Raw genomic sequence first — 22,324 nt, forward strand, 5'->3', positions numbered from 1 at the left:
TTGTAATTTTGCTTTTTGGGCCCAGAGGGATTACCATGTCCTGCCCTCTGTGCACGTTCATACACCTGCTCAGTTTGCCAGCAGATCATTTTACTCCCTTGTTTCGAATGATAAATCCCTCTTATAGGAATTATTTAATGGCTTAAAAATGATGTGATATGAAAGGATTTTGTTCTTGACGCTCTGCAGCCCTTTTTCAGAAAGTCAGGTCTTCCTGATGAATTAAAGAGCTATCCGATAATGACGACAATGATGATGATGGAGGATTTTCAACGAGCTGACATCCCAAATCTTATTCTTTATAATGGCTTGTAAATTATCTTAAAATACTTATTAACAATTAATAAAGCCATGAATGAATGCAGATAAAGGATGATTCATCAGAAAGTAGTATACCCAAAAACTTAATCATCAAGATGCAATACAAAACATAACAGAAACACTGTTTGAGATTCATTATTAATGAAGGAATCATCTGCCACAATATAAAGTCCTTTATAATTGGCAACATGGTGGTGCTATCCCATCAAAATCACTTGTTCCTTTGTTCATTATGACTTGTTTAAAGTGATTTAACTTTCCAACAAATGTTATTTAAGTCTGTTAAACAGCAGACGAACAAACAAACAAACAGGACCAAATACATGTTCTTCATGTGGCTGGATGTGAAATAAACATGTGTGAGTGTGTTTATTTTTGTCTCTATAAAATGAGTACGGTTTAAGGGGAGCAGGTTTCAGTGTCTCTTTTTAGTTTATTAGTGTCTTGATAGAAAGCATCTGACAGTGTGAAAGCTGCTGATACTTCTTTTTTACAGTCTACAGCCTAGTACAGGTGGTTTAGGAATCGACACAATTCTGTATGAGTCAGAGATTTGCCAATGTACACTGTAAAGGTTTTCTTTCATTATAACGTCATACATCTGGCATAGTGTGCTGATATTTCTAATATTTAGTGTGAGGGGGTTTCTGGGCTCTCCTGTTGTCAGTTTTGTTCTGGGACACAAGTCATTTCTTTTAACACCTTAAATTATAATCAGATTTTAAAGCAAAGTGTTCAAATACCGTGGAATGTGAATTTTAACGTTATTTCTGGGGGTTTGTGAGAAAATGATTTGAGTTACTGTAAAGATTTTATTGTGAAGGACTCAGGCCGGAAGTGCAGATGTTCAAGCCACCTGGAGCTGCTGAGGCCGATCAGAGCCTGTCGGTGAAAGCTGCAGAAGTAACCGTGAGGACTGTTCTCAAGGCTGGCTCTCCCCAAGATGGCTCCGACTAATGCCATCCAACACTCTACGGAAGAGGGTAAACACACCCAGCGTCAACAGCATGGACTGTATGGTTAACAGTTAGCTGATAGCCTGGAAAGCTGTCTCTTCTGTGGACGTATTGAACTCACTGCTGTCCACGTGTGTGTGTGTGTGTGTGTGTGTGTGTGTGTGTGTATGTGTATGTGTGTGTGTGTGTGTGTGTGTGTGTGTGTGTGTGTGTGTGTGTGTGTGTGTGTGTGTGTGTGTTACACGAGCTAACTTCGGCATGGAATGTAACCGGAAGCGACCGTTTATTTCGTGTAGAGCTAGCTATGGTAGAACATGTATTCCAGTAGTTTCTTATGCAACATGTTAAACCTGTAACACAGAGATGTTAGTCTGATCACAAAGAAAATAAAACACACACTGGCAACAAACAAACTGTTCAGGACCAGTATCTGCAAATTAACATTGTATATCTCTGTTCATAATTTCATTCATAATGGGAGTAATTTATTATGCTGTCAAATTGTTTTTTTTATGAATACAGCATATTGAGTTTTTCATTTTTTTAAAATATATTTTAAATGTGTAACATCTTTTAATTCACATCGGTATGTATGTGATTCATTCAGTGCAGGTGTTATACATCAGTTGTTGATCATATCCCTGTAGTCATCAGACAGTAGCAGAACTGTGTGTGTGCAGTAGAGTCCGACCAATCGGTCAGCTGGGTCAGTGTATCAGGCCATATGGACTTATCACAGATGTAGTGTTTGGAAACAGTGTATTCCACTGTCCATAGTTTGTCCATATCTCCATCAACTCCTATCTAGTCACTTTTCTGTAAGAACCGAATATAAGGAATGCTCATCCTAATGTTCAGGTTAAGGTTGATTGGCTACTCGAAGGTTAAATAAATGTATTGAACTCAGTTTTTACAACTCTCTGATTTACTGGGCATAATGGGACATTACGTGCAAATATTATGGACATGATCACGAAGATTCTGATTTAACCATACGCACTTACCTGAACTTCAGATTTGATATTGTACCTACAAGCTATATGCCTCTTTAATATATATCTATATGCAACCCACCAAGAGAGATCTTGACCTGTTTACATTTTTATGATCCTCACTGTTAACCTGTTTATATTTTAATCATCCCTTCCGTCAACCTGTTTATATTTTTCTGATTCTTAAAATATATGTTAATCTGTTTATATTATTTATCATCACTACCGTTAACCTGTTTATATTTGTTTTATCTTTTCTATTTACGGTGTATTTTCTTCTGACCATTACCGTAAACCATTTTATATTGATACAATCCTCACCTTTTAACCTTTTTTCATTTTTATGATCCGTTCCATTTTACACGTTTATATTTTTTACGGTCCTAGACTTTCAGTATTCAATCATATCAACCGTTTTAAAACAGTTTGAACAGAACTTTCAAAGAAAATGTAATCATCATAAACTTCAGAGTTAAAGTTCTGAGTCATCTGTCAAATGATCGTGACTGCGACACAATAAACAATAAACAACTTGTCGTTCAAATAAAAAGACCAATTTACTTTCCCTTATCCAAAACAGCTTTCTGGGTAAAGGACAGTAAGAGTATGACAATATCTATTGCAGAAATGTGACAGTACAAGACGATAGATTAAGTGATTTTTTTCCCCCCCCTTTTTATATGTTTATCACCAGCTGCTTGTTTTATTTTCTTTCTTTAAAACATTTGTTTAACTGTAAATCCCTGATGAATATGAATTATTTTCTCTTTCTAGGAAGCAGATGTCCGCTAGAGTCCGAGCTGAGAGCAGTGCTGCAGCAAAGGATCATGGTCCTTGACGGTGGTATGGGAACCATGATCCAGCAGCATAAACTTGAAGAGGAAGACTTTAGGGGGGATGAGTTTAAAGAGCACCCTCTTCCACTAAAGGGAAACAACGACCTCCTCAGCATCACACGGCCCGATATCATCGTCCAAATACACAAGGTAGCTTTAGTGATATTGTAAATTTCAGTAGTAGGTGTTATGAGTTTTCTGACACCAACCCCGTACAAATTTATTGAAAGGAATCTAGTTTGTGCAGAATGACATTTGACAAACTCAACACGTATTCTGGATAATCCTCAGACCTCACTGTAAAACTAGTCTACCACGTCCAAACCTTCCTCAACGTCTAACCTGTGCTCTCTTCGTTTATAGGACTACCTGCTGGCCGGTGCTGACATCATAGAGACCAACACATTCAGCAGCACCTCTGTCGCCCAGGCAGACTATGGACTGGAACACATGGTATGGTGTCTGTTGACCCCTGCGGATAAATCATGCATGGCGTCCACATTTTGGCAAATTCCACCACATGACATTTGATTCCATTTTTTATATCAAGTTCTGCAATTTTGTCCGTGTTTTTTCCCACATTGTCGAAATCATAATTCCATGCCCTACATGCGTCTGTGCACTCTTCACCTAGTTCTGTGACCTTGCTCTTATCTCCACCATCCTCCCTGCACTCAGCAAACAAGTGTTTGTGTCAGTTTGCAAACGCAGTTGTTATTTTGGCCCTTAAAGAGTGATACCGCACACAATTTAAATATTTGTTAAAAGTTTCAAATACTATCAATTATTCTAAATGATTATCTGTATTCTATGGGTATGTAGTTTTCATTTTGCTTTTGGATTTTAACAAAGAGTTCCCCAGTCACAAGATAAGGCTATTTCAAGTCCCATATAATATGGGTGTATGAAAATGTTCATACACTTATAGAGTCCTGTATTATGTTTTGTGATACCCAATTAATTCTTAGAAACTGTATACATTTTTTAATTGATAGTTTACATGCAAAGGATCATAGCCGACAGAGGCTCAGTCTGCACAAATAGTATTGCTGTGATGATGTTTAACATTGAACCGGATCCACCGTATCATGATACGTATCATATTGTGAGATTCTTACTAATATATAACCATATAATCAAGAAATACAACATAGTCACAAGCTTGTTTCTTCTTTAAAATGTTGATGCGTGTCGTCTGTTTGTCGCGCAGGCCTATCGTCTCAACAAGGTGTCCGCAGAGCTGGCGAGGAGGGCGGCCGACGATGTCACCAAACAAACTGGTCAGCAGAGCTTTAAGCATTGCAGCGGCATGTCACTATCAGTAGATAGACGTACATCCCCAACTCCCGGGGATTTCCTCATGTGTGTAACATTCCCTTAATTTGTGTGTGTTCTCAGGTTGTAAACGCTATGTGGCTGGGGCAGTGGGTCCCACCAATAAGACCCTGTCTGTGTCCCCGTCTGTAGAGAGACCCGACTTCAGGAACATCAGTAAGATGACCTCGCATTTGGGTTTTTTTAACTGCAGTTTTTGGACTTATAAAAGTGACTGAAGGATTGGGAACACACAAGGGGTTAAAGATGTATGTCCAACCTGGAAACAGAAAGAAACACACTCAATATATGAAACTCATATATGTCTCACTGGGACACTCGCATAGAACTGAGCCATTGTTTTAGTTTGTAACACCTGTGTAGTCCAAATGTGTGCGGTGAAAAATGACTCCAACATGCTAACGTGTATCATAGCAACGTTATGTCCAGTATGCAATAACGTTCACTGAAATGTGTGTGATGTGTATGTGCTTTCCCCAGCATTTGACGAGCTGGTAGAAGCCTACTCGGAGCAGGTCAGAGGTTTGTTAGATGGAGGAGCAGACCTCCTTCTGGTTGAAACCATCTTCGATACTGCCAACGCCAAGGTATCTCTCATCTGATTGGTTAAAACATGTCAAATAAATAATTTGACTCGTTTTGTACAATTGAGTTCTTCCCTACAGAGGCAGAAAGCAGTGACTTCAGAAGAAAAGGAAGTTAATAGAAAGGGGTTTAGTTAGTAATTACTTTGAAATGAATATAAAAATGACTTACAATTGAACACATTTAATACAGGCTGTACCAAAAGTATTTAAAAAAAAGATAGATAGAAAAGATAGATAGATAGATAGATAGATAGATAAATAAATAACCTGATGTTGTACATTCTATACAGGAATTGATGTCTCTGCCTATGTATGTTTCCCTCTACAGGCAGCCTTGTTTGCCATTGACCTGCTGTTTGAGAAGAGCTATGAAAGGAGACCCATATTTGTACGTCTGTGATCATTTATTCATAATCTCTTTGATACTCTCTGGTAACAGTTCATGCATGGGGTGGAGTGTTTGTAGTCAGTCTTTGAGTTCGGGTTTGATCATAAGCAGTTCATGTAAAGATGCTGTCTGTCTGTAAGTGGTGTTTTTCTTTTTAACATATGCCCTATTATTTCCAAGCTGTATTCAGATTTAAACAAGGATGAGTGTTCTGCAGGGTTTAGTTGACTCTTTTAGATGCCCTTCTTGTCGTTCTGTACCACTCAACGTGTAGATCTCAGGGACCATTGTGGACCGCAGTGGACGGACTCTGTCCGGTCAGACAGGAGAGGCCTTTGTAGTGAGCGTATCCAACATGAACCCTCTATGGTGAGTTACTGCTCATCACACATAACTACACGTACTACATTACAATATTACAATACTAGAGATCTGACAATAACAAACCTCTGTTCCATTACTTCTAATACTCCCTCTGTTCATTACATTACAGTCATTTAGCAGACGCTTTTATCCAAAGCGACTTATAATCAGTAGTATATTACATATCATTCACCCATTCACACACTGATGACAGGTGCCACCATCAGACTCTAACTAACATTCATGCAACATCCAGTCCACACCGATGGCAAGCCTTCTTGCCCAAGGACACATCGACTGCCGAAGCCGGGTATCGAACCACCGACCCTCTGATTGGAGAACTACCTTGCTCTCCACTACGCCACAGCCGCCCAGTTCCAGTTTCTTACTGGTTTTGTCCCTCTCTGTGTTACAGTATTGGTCTGAACTGTGCCTTGGGGGCGACAGAGATGAGGCCCTTCATTGAGGCCATTGGAAGAAGCACCACAGCTTTCATTATCTGTTATCCCAATGCAGGTAAACTTCACTCAGTCTAAACAACTTACCCACATCTTCAGCACAGTACAGCCTTGATATTTGTGGTTAAAATTTGACAAAGTGTTCAGGTCTTAAATTGAAAGTTTGAAACTAAATAAGCAGTTGCATATAAAGATTTTGGTTCCCAATCTCAAAGAGTTTATTCAAATGACTAACTACAGCAGGTGAACAGCATGTATAGATGTTTAGACAACCTGACCCCATACCTTAACTCGTTCAGTGTTAAATTATTGTCATCAATGTTGAAAAGGCCTTGAGAAGGGGAGTAAAATTACATTTGATTTTAAACGCTACGTTAACTTTTGTATTAATTAAAAACGAACTAAATTTGCCGCTTAGGTTAAATGCAATCGGGAAGTCGTGCTCAACAGCTGACCAAACAGAGCTCCTGTTGCTATGGGTTGGATTTTATTTAATGGTTTGATTTATTTAGGTTTTGCACAATTAACACATATTTAAATAAAAAATACAAATTTAGTGATCACAAAAATTAAATAGATCGATAAAAAAAGTAAAATACAAAAGACCCTTTCAGGAATATTTTTTTAATTCCAAGAAAGAAAATGTTTAATTGAACCAATTTTCCAACTTATGTATCAAAGAGAGCATGGTACATGTTTTGCCACCCTGTCAGACATCTATGCATCGTTGGATAGAATGTTACAAACAGCTTTCAATATGATGCAATCCAATGTTACACCAACACCAACTAAAGTCACAGAAATGAATGAGTTTGAATCAGACAGGATTTCTTGCAGTGACGTTTAGTTTTGGCTAAATGCATGTGAGCACACTGTAAATGATTCTGCTGTTCTCTCTAATTATCTGTAGCACACATTGACCTGTGGTTTATTTACGTTGCGCCATGTGTCAGGCCGTCCTGATGATGTAATGATGTCTTATCTTTATTTATTCATGTTAGGTCTTCCCAACACATTTGGAGGGTACGACGAAACTCCAGAAGTAACAGCCTCCAATTTAAAGGTTCCATTCTGTTCAGCTATTTATTGTTGGGACTGCTGTTTGATGTTAAGACTTACGTCATCATAGTGACCAAGATGACCATGTTGAGAAGCAGTTGATTCTGAAGGGGAAATCATGTCCTTTAGACAAACAGTTTTCGTAAAATCAAAGGACAGTGACATTTGGTAAATAGTTTATGGGTGACTATAAAGTTTTGTTTTATGTGGTATATGCGGTGATTTATCGATGACATCATGTTGTACATAAAGAAACCCTGATCCAAATTTATACTTAACGCTCCAACATGAGATTGATATATATTTTATCATCTTCCTCTTATTATGAAAACCAATAGGCATATTTTAGGGCTGATACCAAATACAAGAATATCTGAATCGCACAATTTAAAAGTGAAACCCAACAAACGAATATCCGAATAGTGGAATATTCAGGTCCAGACCTACATATTCCCCAAAATGTTGAATATCACTTTGAATGATCGTAAACGTAAGGTCATGGAAACCATTATGTGCTTTATCCTCTTTTTTTCTTTTTCTTTTTTTTGTTCCTTCTGGTGTGTTTGTTTTGTGTTGCTTTGTGGAACATTATCGTGCTGCCATTCTTTATTTAACCTCAACTCTCGAAAATAACAATAATCTGAAGACCATCCTGGTTTAATAAACGTTAAAAATAGAAAAATGTCTGCTATGTAAATCAAGCTGAGCCTCACAAAGATGTTTTTATTTTGTTTGTCTGAAGGAGTTTGCTACGGATGGACTAGTGAATATTGTGGGAGGCTGTTGTGGAACCACTCCAGGACACATCAGGTCAGTGCCTCCTTTTTTTCTGAAAAGAAAACTTGAAGTCTAAAATGCCGTTATGTAAAATATTTACATATTATCCCCTCCCCTCCTTCTTCCTCATACAGAGCCATATCCGAAGCAGTCAAACACTGTAAGCCAAGAGTTCCTGCTGCTGATATTTATCAAGAATACATGCTGCTGTCAGGTATTGAAAACCTCCTGTTACCATCTGTGAAGACTGCTGTCCAACTCAATAAAAGCAGTCTCTAATATGTGTCTCCTTTTCAGTGAGACGTTCACGTTGAAACTAGTAAAACCTTTTTTGTTCTGGTTGATAAATGATTGACCAGTGAGTAAGGCATTTTGGTCAGATGGATGGAAATACTGTGAATTCTCAAATAAGGACTTATTTATTTACTTTACTTTCCTACTATTCATTAGAAGCTGGCTTATATTAAAGACAGGCTTTGATTTCTATTTTATCATTCTTTTGGTTAGATGCCTCTGTCTTCTTTGATCAGCTCCCGTTCTCAATTGCCGTTGATGCAAACTTAACACTTCCTCTATGTTAACCTGTTCCTTGATTGCATTAAGTACAATGTAGTTTGACACAAATGCCACTCTGCTTCTCTTCTCTTCCTACATTGTCAAAAGTGCAACATGTGGCCAGAATGTTGGTTTAAATCATTCAAACGAACATTATGAACAGAATGTGAGGAGGTTAGAGTGTTGACGTAATGTCAAAGATGTCTATGTATTGTGTTGTAGAAATAGAAATGAGCATGCTAACCAGCTAGCCTCGACCTGTCCTGTCTGGTAACACCACTTGTATCCAAGCGTCAACCGCCAGATCTGCTGAGTGAAGCCAATGCCGAAGTGGCTTAAAACCTGCATTCTCTCTAATGACCAGCAGGGGGAGACTCCTCTGGTTGCAAAAATAAATCTGATTGTATAGAAGTCTATGAGAAAATGACTCTACTTCTCTCTTGATTTATTCCCTCAGTAAACATTGTAAACATGAGTTTATGGTCTCAGTCTCTAGTTTCAAGTCTTCTTCAATACAGCATGATGTTCATTTAGTAAATTATGGTCCATTTAGAGTCAAATAGACCTTGAAGCAGGGTATGCTTTAGACAGGCTTACTGTAATTGACATGTGACTACTGCTACCAGAGCCGTATAAGGCGTCTCTACGTCACTCCTCCAACACAAAACAAAATTACAGACATGGCGACGGCCGCATTTCAAGATGGCAAAGGCGAAATCGCCAAACTCAATGTCCCAATGACTGCGTCCACTTCTTGTATACAGGCTTGTATCTTGGGAGGCGACATTGAGTCGCTATAGTGTCCAGTCTGTCCTCAGTCCAAAACGAGATGAACAAGATGTAGAGCTGCCCAGAGGGCTTGTCAGGAACGATGAGGGTAGTTTGTTTATAGGATTAAATCCAAAGCGGCAGAAACAAGAAAACGACTTGTATTTTTGTTTCAGCTGTTGGACAGCATTGGACTTCATGCTTTTTTTCTTTTTTTAATTAGGCCGTTGTGCTGGAAACCCTCTTCCATCTACTATTGCCTTTGTTAATTAAAATAAATATATCTTTCTTTTTTCTCAGGTTTAGAGCCGTTCAGGATCGGCCCTTACACCAACTTTGTTAACATCGGCGAGCGCTGCAACGTGGCTGGGTCACGCAAGTTTGCCAAGCTGATCATGGCAGGGAACTATGAGGTGAGATTGATTTTGACAACATTTTTTTCTTATCATTACTATTACCTTCCATTTGTCAAGAAATTTCGTCAAATCACGATGCACAGCTGAAACTCTAGCTTGCGTACAACTGTTACGTGTTTCCCTGTCTGTTTTCCAGGAGGCTCTAAGCATCGCTAAGGCCCAGGTGGAGATGGGAGCCCAGGTGCTGGATATAAATATGGATGAGGGGATGCTCGAGGGGCCAACAGCTATGGCCCGATTTTGTAAATTAATTGCTTCTGAGCCAGACATCGCTCGGGTAAGAGTCTGAAAGGGGGTGGAAGTTGAACACATACAATTTCTCAAAACATATTTTTTCCATGTCACCATATTGGGTATATTGCCACACAATATATAAAAGAAATGAACATCAATCCCACGCTGCAAATTGTGATCGTAGGAGACGGCAATTACAGTAGTACTTCTCTAGCAGTGTGGCTCTAGGGATGGCCGTGTTGCTTTTTCCAACACTTTGATACAAACGGAAATATCTCAGCACCTACTGAATGGATTGTCATAAAAATCCAAGCATACATTCATGTCCATTCAGGATTAGTTCAATCAACTATCCTCCAGCACCATCATCAGGTTTGAATATTGATTTTCTCCAATAGTTTGGTTTATGACCAAATATGTGTATGCCCAACTACACTTTTTCTAGTTAAACAGTGCATGATCTGGGTGCATAGTATGTGGCAAAAGCGGGTGTATTTAGTCTCATTAGTCATAGTTGTGGTTTTGGCTTAAAATGAATTAAACCATTTAGAGAATCATATCCAATTCCCATTAAAGGCCTTAAAAGCTAAAATGGCGTATTCAGAAATTTTGTGAACAAGCGATTTCTGCTGAGGAAAGTCCTCTACTCATGTGAGATCATCTATGGGAGCAGCAACCCCTCAGCCCCTGCCATCTCCCACTGCTCCGTCCGCACAACAGTGCACAAACTAGAAACGAAAATTTGTGTGGAAGATCCTCCGTAGTCTCATTTATCCGTTCTGATGGGTGTCCAAATGACGAGTGCATCCCCGTGCATCGGGACAGTTGTGGGGTGAGCCATTGAATACAAACTTGTTTCAATGGTCAAGTTTGTCATTTCTAATAAGATGTTTAGTTTTCACATTGACCCTTGGGCTTTTACAGCACCTTCAGTTGTATGCTTGTATTTTATTTTACCATACTTTTTCTGCTGGAAATGTCTAATTTACCAGAAGCACCTGTTAATAACTAACCCATCTCCTCCCCAGGTTCCTCTGTGTATCGACTCTTCTAACTTCTCAGTGATCGAGGCTGGGTTGAAATGCTGTCAGGGGAAGTGTATAGTCAACAGTATCAGCCTGAAGGAAGGGGAGGAGGAGTTCCTGCACAGGGCTGCCACTGTGAAGCGCTACGGAGCCGCTGTGGTGGTCATGGCCTTCGATGAGGAGGGACAGGTAAGGGAGGGGGGGCAAACATACACACTCTCGCACAAAAACACACTGGTATGTGCTGACAAGTCTGCTGTCCCTGTCTAGGCCACAGATACAGACCGTAAAGTGGAGATCTGCACTCGGGCCTACGAGCTACTAGTCGGCAAAGTTGGATTTAACCCCAACGACATCATCTTTGACCCCAACATCCTCACCATCGGTACGGGCATGGAGGAACACAACGAATACGCCATCTACTTCATCCGAGCCACCAAATTAATCAAGGTAATGTCCTTTTCCAAATCTAATAATGTGATGTAGACCCACTGTTGCTGTTCGTTGTTCAAGGTCAATTCGATTCAAATTTCAACCATGGGAAAACCTCAATGTCCTTGCAAACATGTGAATGGCTAAATGGCGTTCTTTACCCACAGTTAGGCTTCTCTTACTCGTGGATACTCCCTCAGTTATCTCATTCCTGATACCTGTAACGGATTAACTAACACATGCATTACCACTAAAAACGTACTATTTAAAACACTTCCATATAAACAGTCCATGAGACTACTATACCACTTGATACTATAACAGGGTCACTCATTAACCCATACATAGAAGGTCATGCTTATCTTTAAGATAAAATATAATGCTACCTAATTTTTTTTATTATTTTAACATTCTTATTGCAACTTTTCCAAATGATCATTGCTGACTGCTTAAATCAACTGCTGATTTCTGAATTTTATCTGAAGTTATTGTGTACTGTAATACACACACATTGAAAAATATACTTTTTTTCCCTAAAAGATGATTGGCCACATTAATCACAACTTAAAGACATGAAAAATTTAGTTTGGACTGTGTCATACATGTAACGCGTGTGTGTGTGTGTGTGTGTGTGTGTGTGTGTGTGTGTGTGTGTGTGTGTGTGTGTGTGTGTGTGTGTGTGTGTGTGTGTGTGTGTGTGTGTGTGTGTGTGTGTGTGTGTGTGTGTGTGTGTGTGTGTGTGTGTGTGTGTGTGTGTGTGTGTGTGTTTGTGTAGGAGACATTACCAAGAGCCAGGGTGAGTGGAGGTCTGTCCAACCTGTCCTTCTCATTCAGAGGGATGGAGGCCATAAGAGAAGCTATGCATGGAGCATTTCTCTACCACGCCATCAAGGTAAACACTGACACCGGCTATTCTTCCACACACCTCAATAGGGGGTAATGGTAAAAGAAATAGATAGAACCGTTCACAGTAAGGTCTGCGGTTTAATGTTAATAATCACGGTTTCTAGAAAAAGTTTTCAAAACATTTTTTTTTGGTCTCGGTGTCTAAGCAGCAGAGTTCTCAAAACTGGGCATATAAACCCAAAACTAACTCCATGGTTACATACCTTGGGTTTTAAATGCACCATACGTAATTTTCCGCCCCTAGGGGTCCCTCAGTCAAAACAATGTGGTGACGTGGCGTAGAGTGGGATCATGGGACTTGTCTCCACCACCAGGAGCGGCGACTCTTTTTTTTTCTGCTATAAAAAACCCTAGTCTGCCGGGAGGCCTTGGGAAGTTTTTGCATCTGGGTGGAAATCTATGTCATGAGGCAGTTCTTGTCCCGCTGTTGCTTCACAAGGCAGTTTGGTAATAAGGGGGCGCCAAGCGATCGGCCACCAATCGTTATCCTCATATTCCACGCACCGCTAAAAGGGCTTGAGCAGAGTTGTGTCTCTAAAGCTCCTTTCACGTGGCTCTCTCTCAAGGATCTCTGTCTGAGAGACAATGGGAGATGCTACACATGTTTTCAAGGTTACAAGGTTGTTTTATTATCATTGAACAACAGGGTTGCACCACGAAATGCAGATTGCAGTCCCATTTTGGTACAAAACAAAACACAAAAACATACTAAAAAAAGCAGTCTCACAGCCAGTGGAAAGAAGCTGCTCTCAGGTCTGGTGGTACGGCAGCTGATACTTCTCTATATCTGGCCAGACGGCAGCAGTTGAACAGGCTGTATCTTAATGGGTATTGTCTTTTAATATTATTTGGGCTATGCGCAGGCACCTCTTGTCACCAATATCACTGATGCTTCGTAGATGGGTTCCAATGATGTTCTGGTCAGTTTTAATCGCCTGCTGTAGAGCCATCGTGTCCTGGGCCTTGCACATCCAATGCCTACTTGTAACCCCGCACCCACTGCCTGTCCTCTTTGCCGTCTCCAGGATGGTATGGATATGGGCATAGTGAATGCTGGGAACCTGCCGGTCTATGACGACATAGACAAAGAGCTGCTGTCACTGTGTGAAAACCTCATCTGGAACAGAGACGCTGAGGCTACTGAGAAACTACTGGTCTATGCACAGGTAAACACACACACACATGTACACACTATATAAAAAATAATACACCAGGTCGTTGTGGCTTCAGTTTGGTCAACAAATGACAACTTCACTACTTTTGTTTACAGAACAATGTGAAAGGAGCAAAGAAGGTGGTTCAGACGGATGAATGGAGAGAAGCAAGTGTGGAGGACAGGTTGGAGTACGCTCTCATCAAGGTAACATCTGATGATCTCATGATAACGAACACATCCACGTACTGGTGTGACTGACATTTAAATATGGGGGGGGGGGGACATTTCTCCCCGTGGATTGAGACTGTTGTTACTTTCATACCGACACAGTTTATTTTTCACTTATTAAGCAAGTTTAGAGTCCACAAAGGTCGCGCAATCCTTTCTTCGAACTCATGTCAGAGTTGGCCTATTCTAGTTAAACTCTGTTGCGCTCCGACATTCTTGTAAAGATTTTTTACAGTTATGAAGAATTACTTCAGAATGATTTCCGTGTTGTTTTAAAGTGGCACATCAGTTCAAAGGGATTTTGTAGTCAAAAGTGAAACGGCTCAGAATTGCTTTAAGAAAAAGAATATAGAGAGGTTTGTCTAAAATCTACTTTCTTTAATCCAATTTTCACCTTGTCTTATCCTTTTTACGAAATATCTAAACCAAACATAATTTGCCCTATTAACGATTCCCCCTGTTTTAATTTCTTCTCTTTTCATCTGTAATGCTCCATCCCATGCTGCTGCTGCCAGGGTATAGAGAAGTATGTGGTGGAGGACGTGGCGGAGTGTAAGGCTCATGTAGAACGCTACACTCGACCCCTACACATCATCGAGGGCCCCCTCATGAATGGGATGAAGGTGGTGGGGGATCTATTTGGAGCTGGCAAGATGTTCCTTCCACAGGTAGGATGGCACACAGCCTTCAGCCCAAAAATTCAAATGAATCTCAAAACAATTTCCAATAGTTTCCATTATAGCTGTGGTTAGCAGAGGGTTTTGGGTTTCGAACAGAACATACGTTTGTTCTCATGTTCCGGATTGATGTTTTTGAGGCCTTGTACGTCCGCCCGTCCATCTGGTCCTTTCTAGTGAACCCGACAAATCTCAAGAGCGCCTGAAGGGAATGTGTTTAAATTTGGCACAAACTTCCACTTGGACTCAAAGGATGAACTGGTTAGAATTTGGTGGTCAGGGGTCACTGTTAACTCACAAAAGACGTTCTTGGCCATAACTCGAGAATTTATATGGTTATTATGACAATATTTACAAACTGTCTAATAAGATGAAATTATGAAGTGATGGTATTTTGGACTGACATGAATGTAAAATGCACCTAGACTGGTTGATGGAGGCATACAACTGCGTGGGGTTAATTCTTGTTTTTTCAATAAAAGACAGACCAGACAACAAGTAACACAAAATGTGTTATTGTGTGATTATAATCAATCATAGATCAATCTGAAATAATGTATAGCAAACATAGACTGTATATAAGAAGTGGACGTACTCATGGTGACGTCCCCCATTGGTTTTTGGACTGCCTTTATGAAGCCTTGAGTTCGTCAATATGGCCGTCGCCATCTTGGCGAAGCAGTTTCATTCAATTCAATTCAATTCAGTTTATTTTGTATAGCCCAGAATCACAAATTACAAATTTGCCTCAGAGGGCTTTACAATCTGTGCACATGCGACATCCTCTGTCCTTCCCTCACATCGGCACAGGAAAAACTCCCCTAAAAAACCCCTTTAACAGGGAGAAAAAAGGAAGAAACCTATGGGAGAACGACAGAGGAGGGATCCTTCTCCCAGGATGGAGAGAATGCAATAGATGTCATGTGTACAGAATGAACAACATAACAGAGTTACAACACATTCAATGTATATGACATAAATGATTCATATAATAAGACTACTTATAATAACAGCAGCAATTATTACAGTAGAATTATAGTTATGAAAATAGGGATAGTAATGTGACTAATAATAATAATCGAAGTAGCAGTGGGTGTCAGTCGGCTCACAGCAGGAGGCACGACTACGGTCCAGGTACCACAACGATTCATGGAAACCTGCAGAACGAGAAAGCAAAAAGGGCTTCAGGGTGGAAGTAAAGCTAAAATGCTTAATGGTACAGGTAATAGTAATAGTAATGTGACTAGTAATAATAATAATGGTGGTAGCAGTCGGTGTCAGCAGGGCCGTAGCAGGATGCACGTCCACGGTCCAGGTACAGCCACGATTTATAGAAGCCTGCGAAGCGAGAAAGCACAAAGACTCCAGGGTACAAGCAAGTCAATAAGCGTAATAGTACAGGCAATAATAATAGTAATGTGACTAATAATTCAGGCTTCATTGCCTCATTTGCTAGCCTGTCGCCACATATTATGCAGCGCGGGCTTGGCCCGTGAGAATCACCTGTCGCGATAAACCTGTATTTTAAGTAGGACTCCCGGTCTGTTAAATGCAGCTTTCTTTTTCTTGGAAGTTGTAGGCTCTTCTTCCGTCTCCTTAGTAGGCCTTTTCCCCTTTGCAAAGAAGCTCTCCAAAGACATTTGTTTTTTACTAATTTTCGCTAGCTTGTGGGCTTAATTTTTGAGGTAACGTATCACGTGACCGAGACAAGCGTCTTGACATGTGTCAAGAGGCACAGGCGGATGTAATTGGGAGAGAATCCGGTCATTTTTCAAAATAAAACATCTTTCAGACTCTGATAATCAATAAAATGGAAATAAAATAACTTATTTATTCTTTCTGTGTGGCCCTGTACCAAATGACTGGTCCGTGGCCCGGTGGTTGGGGACCGCTGGTCTATGTGACTCTAAATGGACCATAATTTACTAAATGAACATCATGCTGTATTGAAGAAGACTTGAAACTAGAGATTGAGACCATAAACTCATGTTCACAATGTTTACTGATGGAATAAATCAAGTTAGAAGTAGATTAAATTAAATTTTCTCATAGACTTCTATACAATCAGACTTCTTTTTGCATCTAGAGAAGTCGCCCCATCCTTAGGGAATGCAAGTTTTAAAACACTTTCCATCGGCTTCACTTGGCAGAAGCAGAGGTTGCCACCTGGTAGCAAAGTGCAACTTTCAAGGCGACACAAATTAGACAAAGACAAAGCTCTATTTCCGTCTGTTTATTTTGGAGTAAACGTTTTGATAGTAAATAAACTTAAATTTCTTGTGTGTTCTTGCAGGTGATCAAGTCAGCTCGCGTTATGAAGAAGGCAGTGGGCTATCTGATTCCTTTCATGGAGAAGGAGAGGGAGGAGATGATGGCGTTGTCGGGGTCAACTGAGGAAATAGTCAGTCTCCACTCAATAAGGATGCATTTGCTCTCATTTTGACCAAGAAATTCCCACAAAGATCATGATTTATTTTTCCATGAGACCTATATGTGATGTCACCATGATAATTCAACATAACATATATCTGTTTTAAACTAAAAGAAAGTCCATTAATATATGTAGGCTTTAGGAAAGAAGTCCCAAATAACTTTCTATTAACGACCTGATGTTTTTTTTATTGACATACTCTATAACTAGATCGGTAAGATTTACAATTCAATCGTTCGGTTCATTTTACTGAAAACCATGAGGACCAAATCATAACTCATTAAAATGAAAACATGTTAAACAAGATATACAAAAAAAAGTGGTGACTTGCTCACTTCAAAGTGGTCTTAAAATCCCAGTATGTGTAGCAGCTGACCGGGTCTTCCAGCTCTGCTGTTTCATTTGAGCTCGCCATAGTGAATACGATTGGTTTTCTTACCAATAGTAAATAAAATCTGTCACATAATCCCTGCATATGCCCAGTTTCCAATCCTTAAAGGCACAGTGCAGATTTGCAACCAAACAAATACCCCTCCGCTCACTCCTCCATTTGCAAAGCTGTGGTAAAGTGACCCACTGAGTGCAAAACCGTGGTAACGCCGTTGCCCCCCGCTCACAGGCTGTGCATACCATAATAACTCTACTTAAGGGCATCTGGGAAATACTGTGGCCTTCAGGTAACGTAAAAACACGAGTCTCTCTCTAGAGCCAGAGTTTGGTTTGTCTGTTCTGGTCTACTGTAGAGAAGGACTCCGTGAAGAGGACTCGCTCCCTATGTAGATATGAAGGGCTCACTCTAAGCTAAGCTAATGAAAACACGATTCTTGGTTTCAGGTGATTACACACTAATGAAAATATAGTTATGAATATCCTATGCCAAACAGATCCACCGAAATGCAACATACTGGCTTTTTAAGAATGGTTCAGGACATCTTGGCAAAGTAGGAAGAGTTGCAGTGCTTAAAATATGGAGGGAAATAATAACGAAAAGAGGAGATGGTGAGGAGCCAAAGTATAGGCCTCCAGAGAGAGAGAGAGAGAGCAGCTTTATGATAGAATAAAACATTAAAACATGGGACTGCTTTCATCCTGTTCTCTGGTCCTTCAATTCCTCTGATGTGTTCTCCTTGGTCTTCAGGATCCCTATCAGGGCACCATAGTTCTGGCTACAGTGAAGGGAGACGTCCATGATATTGGCAAGAACATCGTAGGTGTGGTGCTGGGTTGCAATAACTTCAGGTAAAACCGGTTTACTGCTGAGTGTTTAAAGATCCATCATCAATTCAGCACATGTCAGCACATGCTTTTCTAGCAGACCCACACAGTGGGGTCGGGACGGCGTTATCAGCCATAACCGCCATATGAGAGCAGTGTAGAACGGGAGCAGGACTGGCTATGTGACCATAACGCAGAGAAGCTTAGATTACAACACACACAGAAGAAGAGTAATTCCTGAATATCACCTTTAACTCCTTTTAAAATCCATAAAATGAAGACCCAATAAATGAAAAGCTATTTAGAATGTTTCTTGTCTTTCAGAGTGATAGACCTGGGCGTGATGGTTCCCTGTGATCGGATCCTCAGAGAGGCCATCACACATAAAGCAGGTACTGTGTACACTTTACATTGCATATTGTCAGCCTGGGATGCTGACGGAACATATTTCTACCAATTAGAATTAGCCAAGAAAAGTGTTTGATTTCATTAATAGATTTTTAGAAAATTGCTCCAACTTGTAGCCATGTGCCACGAAAGGCCCGGAGATCTGCTGCACTACTGCCTCTGGTTTAAGTCAAGATAGGCAGACCCATAAGGCTCAGCAAAAATACACATCGTACACCAAAGAGTGTAATTTTCCCTTACTTTTCAAAATCCAAATTTTCTTTCTCCAACCTCGAAGAAGCTCTGAGTAGATCAAAATGTTAAAAATGCTCTTCCAAGTGGCCTCCTGATATGAGCACATCAGCATTTAAGCTTTGCAGTACAAGCAGTAGTCAGTGATTACGTAACTTTTTTGGCCTCTAAGGCAATGTTAAAGCTGCTGCATCTTTTTGTTGGAGGCCGCCATGGTTGTGTACAGCTCTTGAGTAGAACTCATGAGGAAGACTGACTCTACTGTCCTTCGGGGCTGAAAAAAAGTCCCACAGCCCATCTGCATGTTTAGGGGAAAAAATATCCTTTAGTCGTTTTTTATTTCTAGATAATTCTCCTAAAAAGATGCTAGAAATGATCATTAATCACAGATAACACAGTAAAAGACAGTGCTGTTAATAATACATGAAATAAAACATTTAATGAGTTAAAGGTTTATTGTTTGCAATTTTTATGAACAATATTTATCAACAGATTATCGTCCTAACAAGGGAATTATAGGTGATTATTGGGTTCGTGCTTTGTCATAACTTTTCTTGGTACACTAGCGCTGTAGAAAGCAGGATAACCAATTTAATCATAATTTATTTGCTTGTTGATGAAGAAGAAAATAACATTTATATAAATTTTCCTGTAGCCATGAATGTCCAAATGCTTGAAATGAATGTGGCTGTATTGATTATTATTTTTATATAATATCAGCAGCAGCAATGTGGGGATGATTTCTTTGTTCCTGCAGATATCATCGGGTTGTCGGGTCTCATCACCCCCTCTCTGGATGAGATGATCTACGTCGCCAAAGAGATGGAGAGACTGGGAATTACAACGCCACTGCTGATTGGAGGAGCCACCACATCAAAGTAAAGCAAAGAAACACAAACAAAATACACACCGGGGGGGTTTCCTGGATCAAACTTGTCCAAAGGTGGTCCATTTAGGTCCACGAACTGAGGTGAAGACGGGCTTGCTTCATGCAGCCTGTTGCAGATCTGTCTGGTTGTGACAGTTATGGCGGATAATCGTCTCTCGCACTCATACTTCATATTTGTGAATGAATGTTTTGCAGTTAGAATAATAAAAAAACTACTTGGCATTAGTAAGCTTTTAAAATGACATTTTAGTGACAATTGCAATCGACCAGTATTTGTCCTATGATTTTAGAGAAACCCAAAATGTAGCTATTGAGGCTTTTTCAGGGGGTCTGAAGTGTTCCCTGTATTTCGCACACTGATCTGTATGGAGAATTTATTCATTAATAATGGATACATTTCTTGAAAAGTAAGTAGTTATTCTAAGGTGGACCACCTGCCTCCCATAACATGGTGATATTTTGCAGGAGTCTCTTGGCTAATTTGTGTGTTTTTTGTTTCGATAGGACACATACAGCTGTGAAGATCGCCCCACGCTACACTTCTCCTGCCATCCATGTTCTGGACGCCTCCAGGAGTGTGGTTGTGGTGAGACATCACTGAAGCTTTTTCTAGGGCTTTTTTCACTCCGCCTTGTCCTTAAGAAAACCCCATAGATTTAATTTGGTATGAACTGAAATGCATTTAGAAACAGGCTACACAAGTATCCCGTTGAGACAATATCAAAACATCGTTGTTTTTTTTAATCTCTCAATGCAGGTAGTTGATATAAATTCATGTGGCCACGGATGATTTGAGTCACTAAAGTCCAAATTTGTGTGTTTTCTCCTTTCTCTCAGTGCTCGCAGCTCCTGGATGAGGCAGTGAGGGAGGAGTACTTTGAGGACCTGAAAGAGGAGTATGAGGAGGTCAGGCAAGAGCACTACGACTCCCTGAAGGTAGGAATGGCCGGTAGAAACACCCAGTAAGGTACGCACTAGGAGAGATTTTACATCTCTGGGTCCTGTGACCATCATAGGCAACCAGCAGCCATGTCAGCATTGCATCCTCATGTCTTGAATCTTTATCATAAATCTTTTAAAACAGCTTTTTCCCCAAAATAAACTGTAGTTTTTATCCAACCTTATTCAAACAGTATAAATAGGGCATTTGTACGGTACTATTTTCAGCAGCGAATTATTCCACATTTGGTGCTCCAGTGAGTATTTTTGTGGCAGCAGGGTGACGTGTGTGGGACTAAGTCAAAATATAACCTATTGTGTGCGCTGATGTCATCCATTGCAACAGTGTGGCTCACTGTGAGTTTAACGCCTGATATATTTTCTTCCTCACATAGTACTTGGTCATCTTTAGGATATGTTCATAAATGACATGGTCTGTACTACATAGTATCTCTCTTGTGGGTGCTGACATCCATAGTAACTATTATTCAAACCACTCTAATGTTGAAGATGGCTCAAGGCACTCGTTTACAACAGGTCTCACCTTAGAATTCGAGCAAATCAAGCAATTTTTCAAAATAGACAAGTAAACACAGCTATGTTCAAAATATACACACATTTGCATCCCTACATTCAGAGCACATTACTCTTCCTAATTAAGATCCAAACAACGTGCTGCAGATTGGGTTAGCTAAAAAACTCACCTCTTCAAGAAGTACTGCCCTGAGCCTTCCACTTAGCACTTATTGTATTCGTATTAGTTTGTTGCACTTATTGCATTCGTATTAGTTTGTTGCACTTATTGCATTCGTATTAGTTTGTTGCACTTATTGTATTCGTATTAGTTTGTTTCTGCACTATACTTTTGCTCTGGTTTCTGCTCTTAGATGCTTGTTTAAGAAAGGAGATGCACTTATGACTTCTGGTGACTAGTAGTTCTCTTGAATACCTATGTTGAATACACTTATTGTAAGTCGCTTTGGATAAAAGCGTCTGCTAAATGACTGTAATGTAATGTAATGTACTGATTCTATGCGTTGCAACATGACACTTTCCATGTTGATCCTGAAGGGGTCTCAAATCTCCAGTTATTGTCTCTGTGTCTTTCTGGGAAGAAGGAATTGGTTTGTAGTTTAGTGCGATGTAGTTAGATTCAAATTCAATTGCATTTATTTTGTATAGCCCAAAATCACAAAGTTGCCTCCAGTCGCCTTACAATCTGTACACATATGACATCCTCTGTCCCGGAACCCTCACATCGGCACAGGAAAAACTCCCCTAAAAAAACACTGATAGGGAATCTGAGTTCGAGTGAAGCAGGAAGGAGACTGGTGTTCCTGATGTCAGATCACCCATTAAAACTCCTCTCCCCTCTCATAGACTCTTTAATCACTTGACTTTCTTCCCTGAGTCATCAGTGACCAACAGTGATTCAAGAAGAATTTCTATTTTAGTTTTGCTTTGATGTCATAACTGACTTTGAGAAGGTTGATTGGGATATTCTGATTGAAAGACTTGCTCTGGGGTTGTTTTGAGGTGGCCCCAGGTAACATTCCTGACTTGTGTAAATCTATTAAGCCAATCTCAGCTCTCCAAGGAGCTCTTTGGACTGTCCCAGTGTGCTGTTTGTGGCTTGATCTAATGCTTAGAGGCAAACAGGCCAACTATATTAAATCATAATCACTAACAGAAAGTCAAGAGGCAATCTCATAGAGGATTGACAAATAAAACTGTCTTTTTAA

General features: G+C 40.1%; 1 protein-coding gene across 1 annotated transcript in view; it reads left to right on the top strand.

The window, feature by feature from the left end:
- Positions 1-1,218: 1,218 nt before the first annotated feature.
- The window catches only part of mtr (5-methyltetrahydrofolate-homocysteine methyltransferase), a 31,201-nt gene continuing 10,095 nt past the window's right edge, over positions 1,219-22,324 (top strand). Inside the window, exons 1-26 of the mRNA XM_054601500.1 lie at positions 1,219-1,304; positions 3,044-3,255; positions 3,469-3,558; positions 4,316-4,385; positions 4,504-4,596; positions 4,921-5,027; positions 5,356-5,415; positions 5,690-5,784; positions 6,194-6,294; positions 7,238-7,299; positions 8,038-8,105; positions 8,207-8,286; positions 9,696-9,808; positions 9,948-10,088; positions 11,074-11,259; positions 11,341-11,520; positions 12,278-12,394; positions 13,434-13,574; positions 13,679-13,768; positions 14,308-14,460; positions 16,763-16,870; positions 18,039-18,139; positions 18,440-18,507; positions 19,512-19,632; positions 20,148-20,229; positions 20,481-20,579. Coding sequence (XP_054457475.1) covers positions 1,265-1,304; positions 3,044-3,255; positions 3,469-3,558; positions 4,316-4,385; positions 4,504-4,596; positions 4,921-5,027; positions 5,356-5,415; positions 5,690-5,784; positions 6,194-6,294; positions 7,238-7,299; positions 8,038-8,105; positions 8,207-8,286; positions 9,696-9,808; positions 9,948-10,088; positions 11,074-11,259; positions 11,341-11,520; positions 12,278-12,394; positions 13,434-13,574; positions 13,679-13,768; positions 14,308-14,460; positions 16,763-16,870; positions 18,039-18,139; positions 18,440-18,507; positions 19,512-19,632; positions 20,148-20,229; positions 20,481-20,579 — 2,778 coding nt within the window. The 5' untranslated portion in view covers positions 1,219-1,264. The remainder of the gene's footprint in view (positions 1,305-3,043; positions 3,256-3,468; positions 3,559-4,315; positions 4,386-4,503; positions 4,597-4,920; positions 5,028-5,355; positions 5,416-5,689; positions 5,785-6,193; positions 6,295-7,237; positions 7,300-8,037; positions 8,106-8,206; positions 8,287-9,695; positions 9,809-9,947; positions 10,089-11,073; positions 11,260-11,340; positions 11,521-12,277; positions 12,395-13,433; positions 13,575-13,678; positions 13,769-14,307; positions 14,461-16,762; positions 16,871-18,038; positions 18,140-18,439; positions 18,508-19,511; positions 19,633-20,147; positions 20,230-20,480; positions 20,580-22,324) is intronic.

The sequence above is a fragment of the Anoplopoma fimbria genome, chromosome 7 (genome assembly GCF_027596085.1).
Source record: "Anoplopoma fimbria isolate UVic2021 breed Golden Eagle Sablefish chromosome 7, Afim_UVic_2022, whole genome shotgun sequence".
Taxonomy (NCBI): Eukaryota; Metazoa; Chordata; class Actinopteri; order Perciformes; family Anoplopomatidae; genus Anoplopoma; species Anoplopoma fimbria.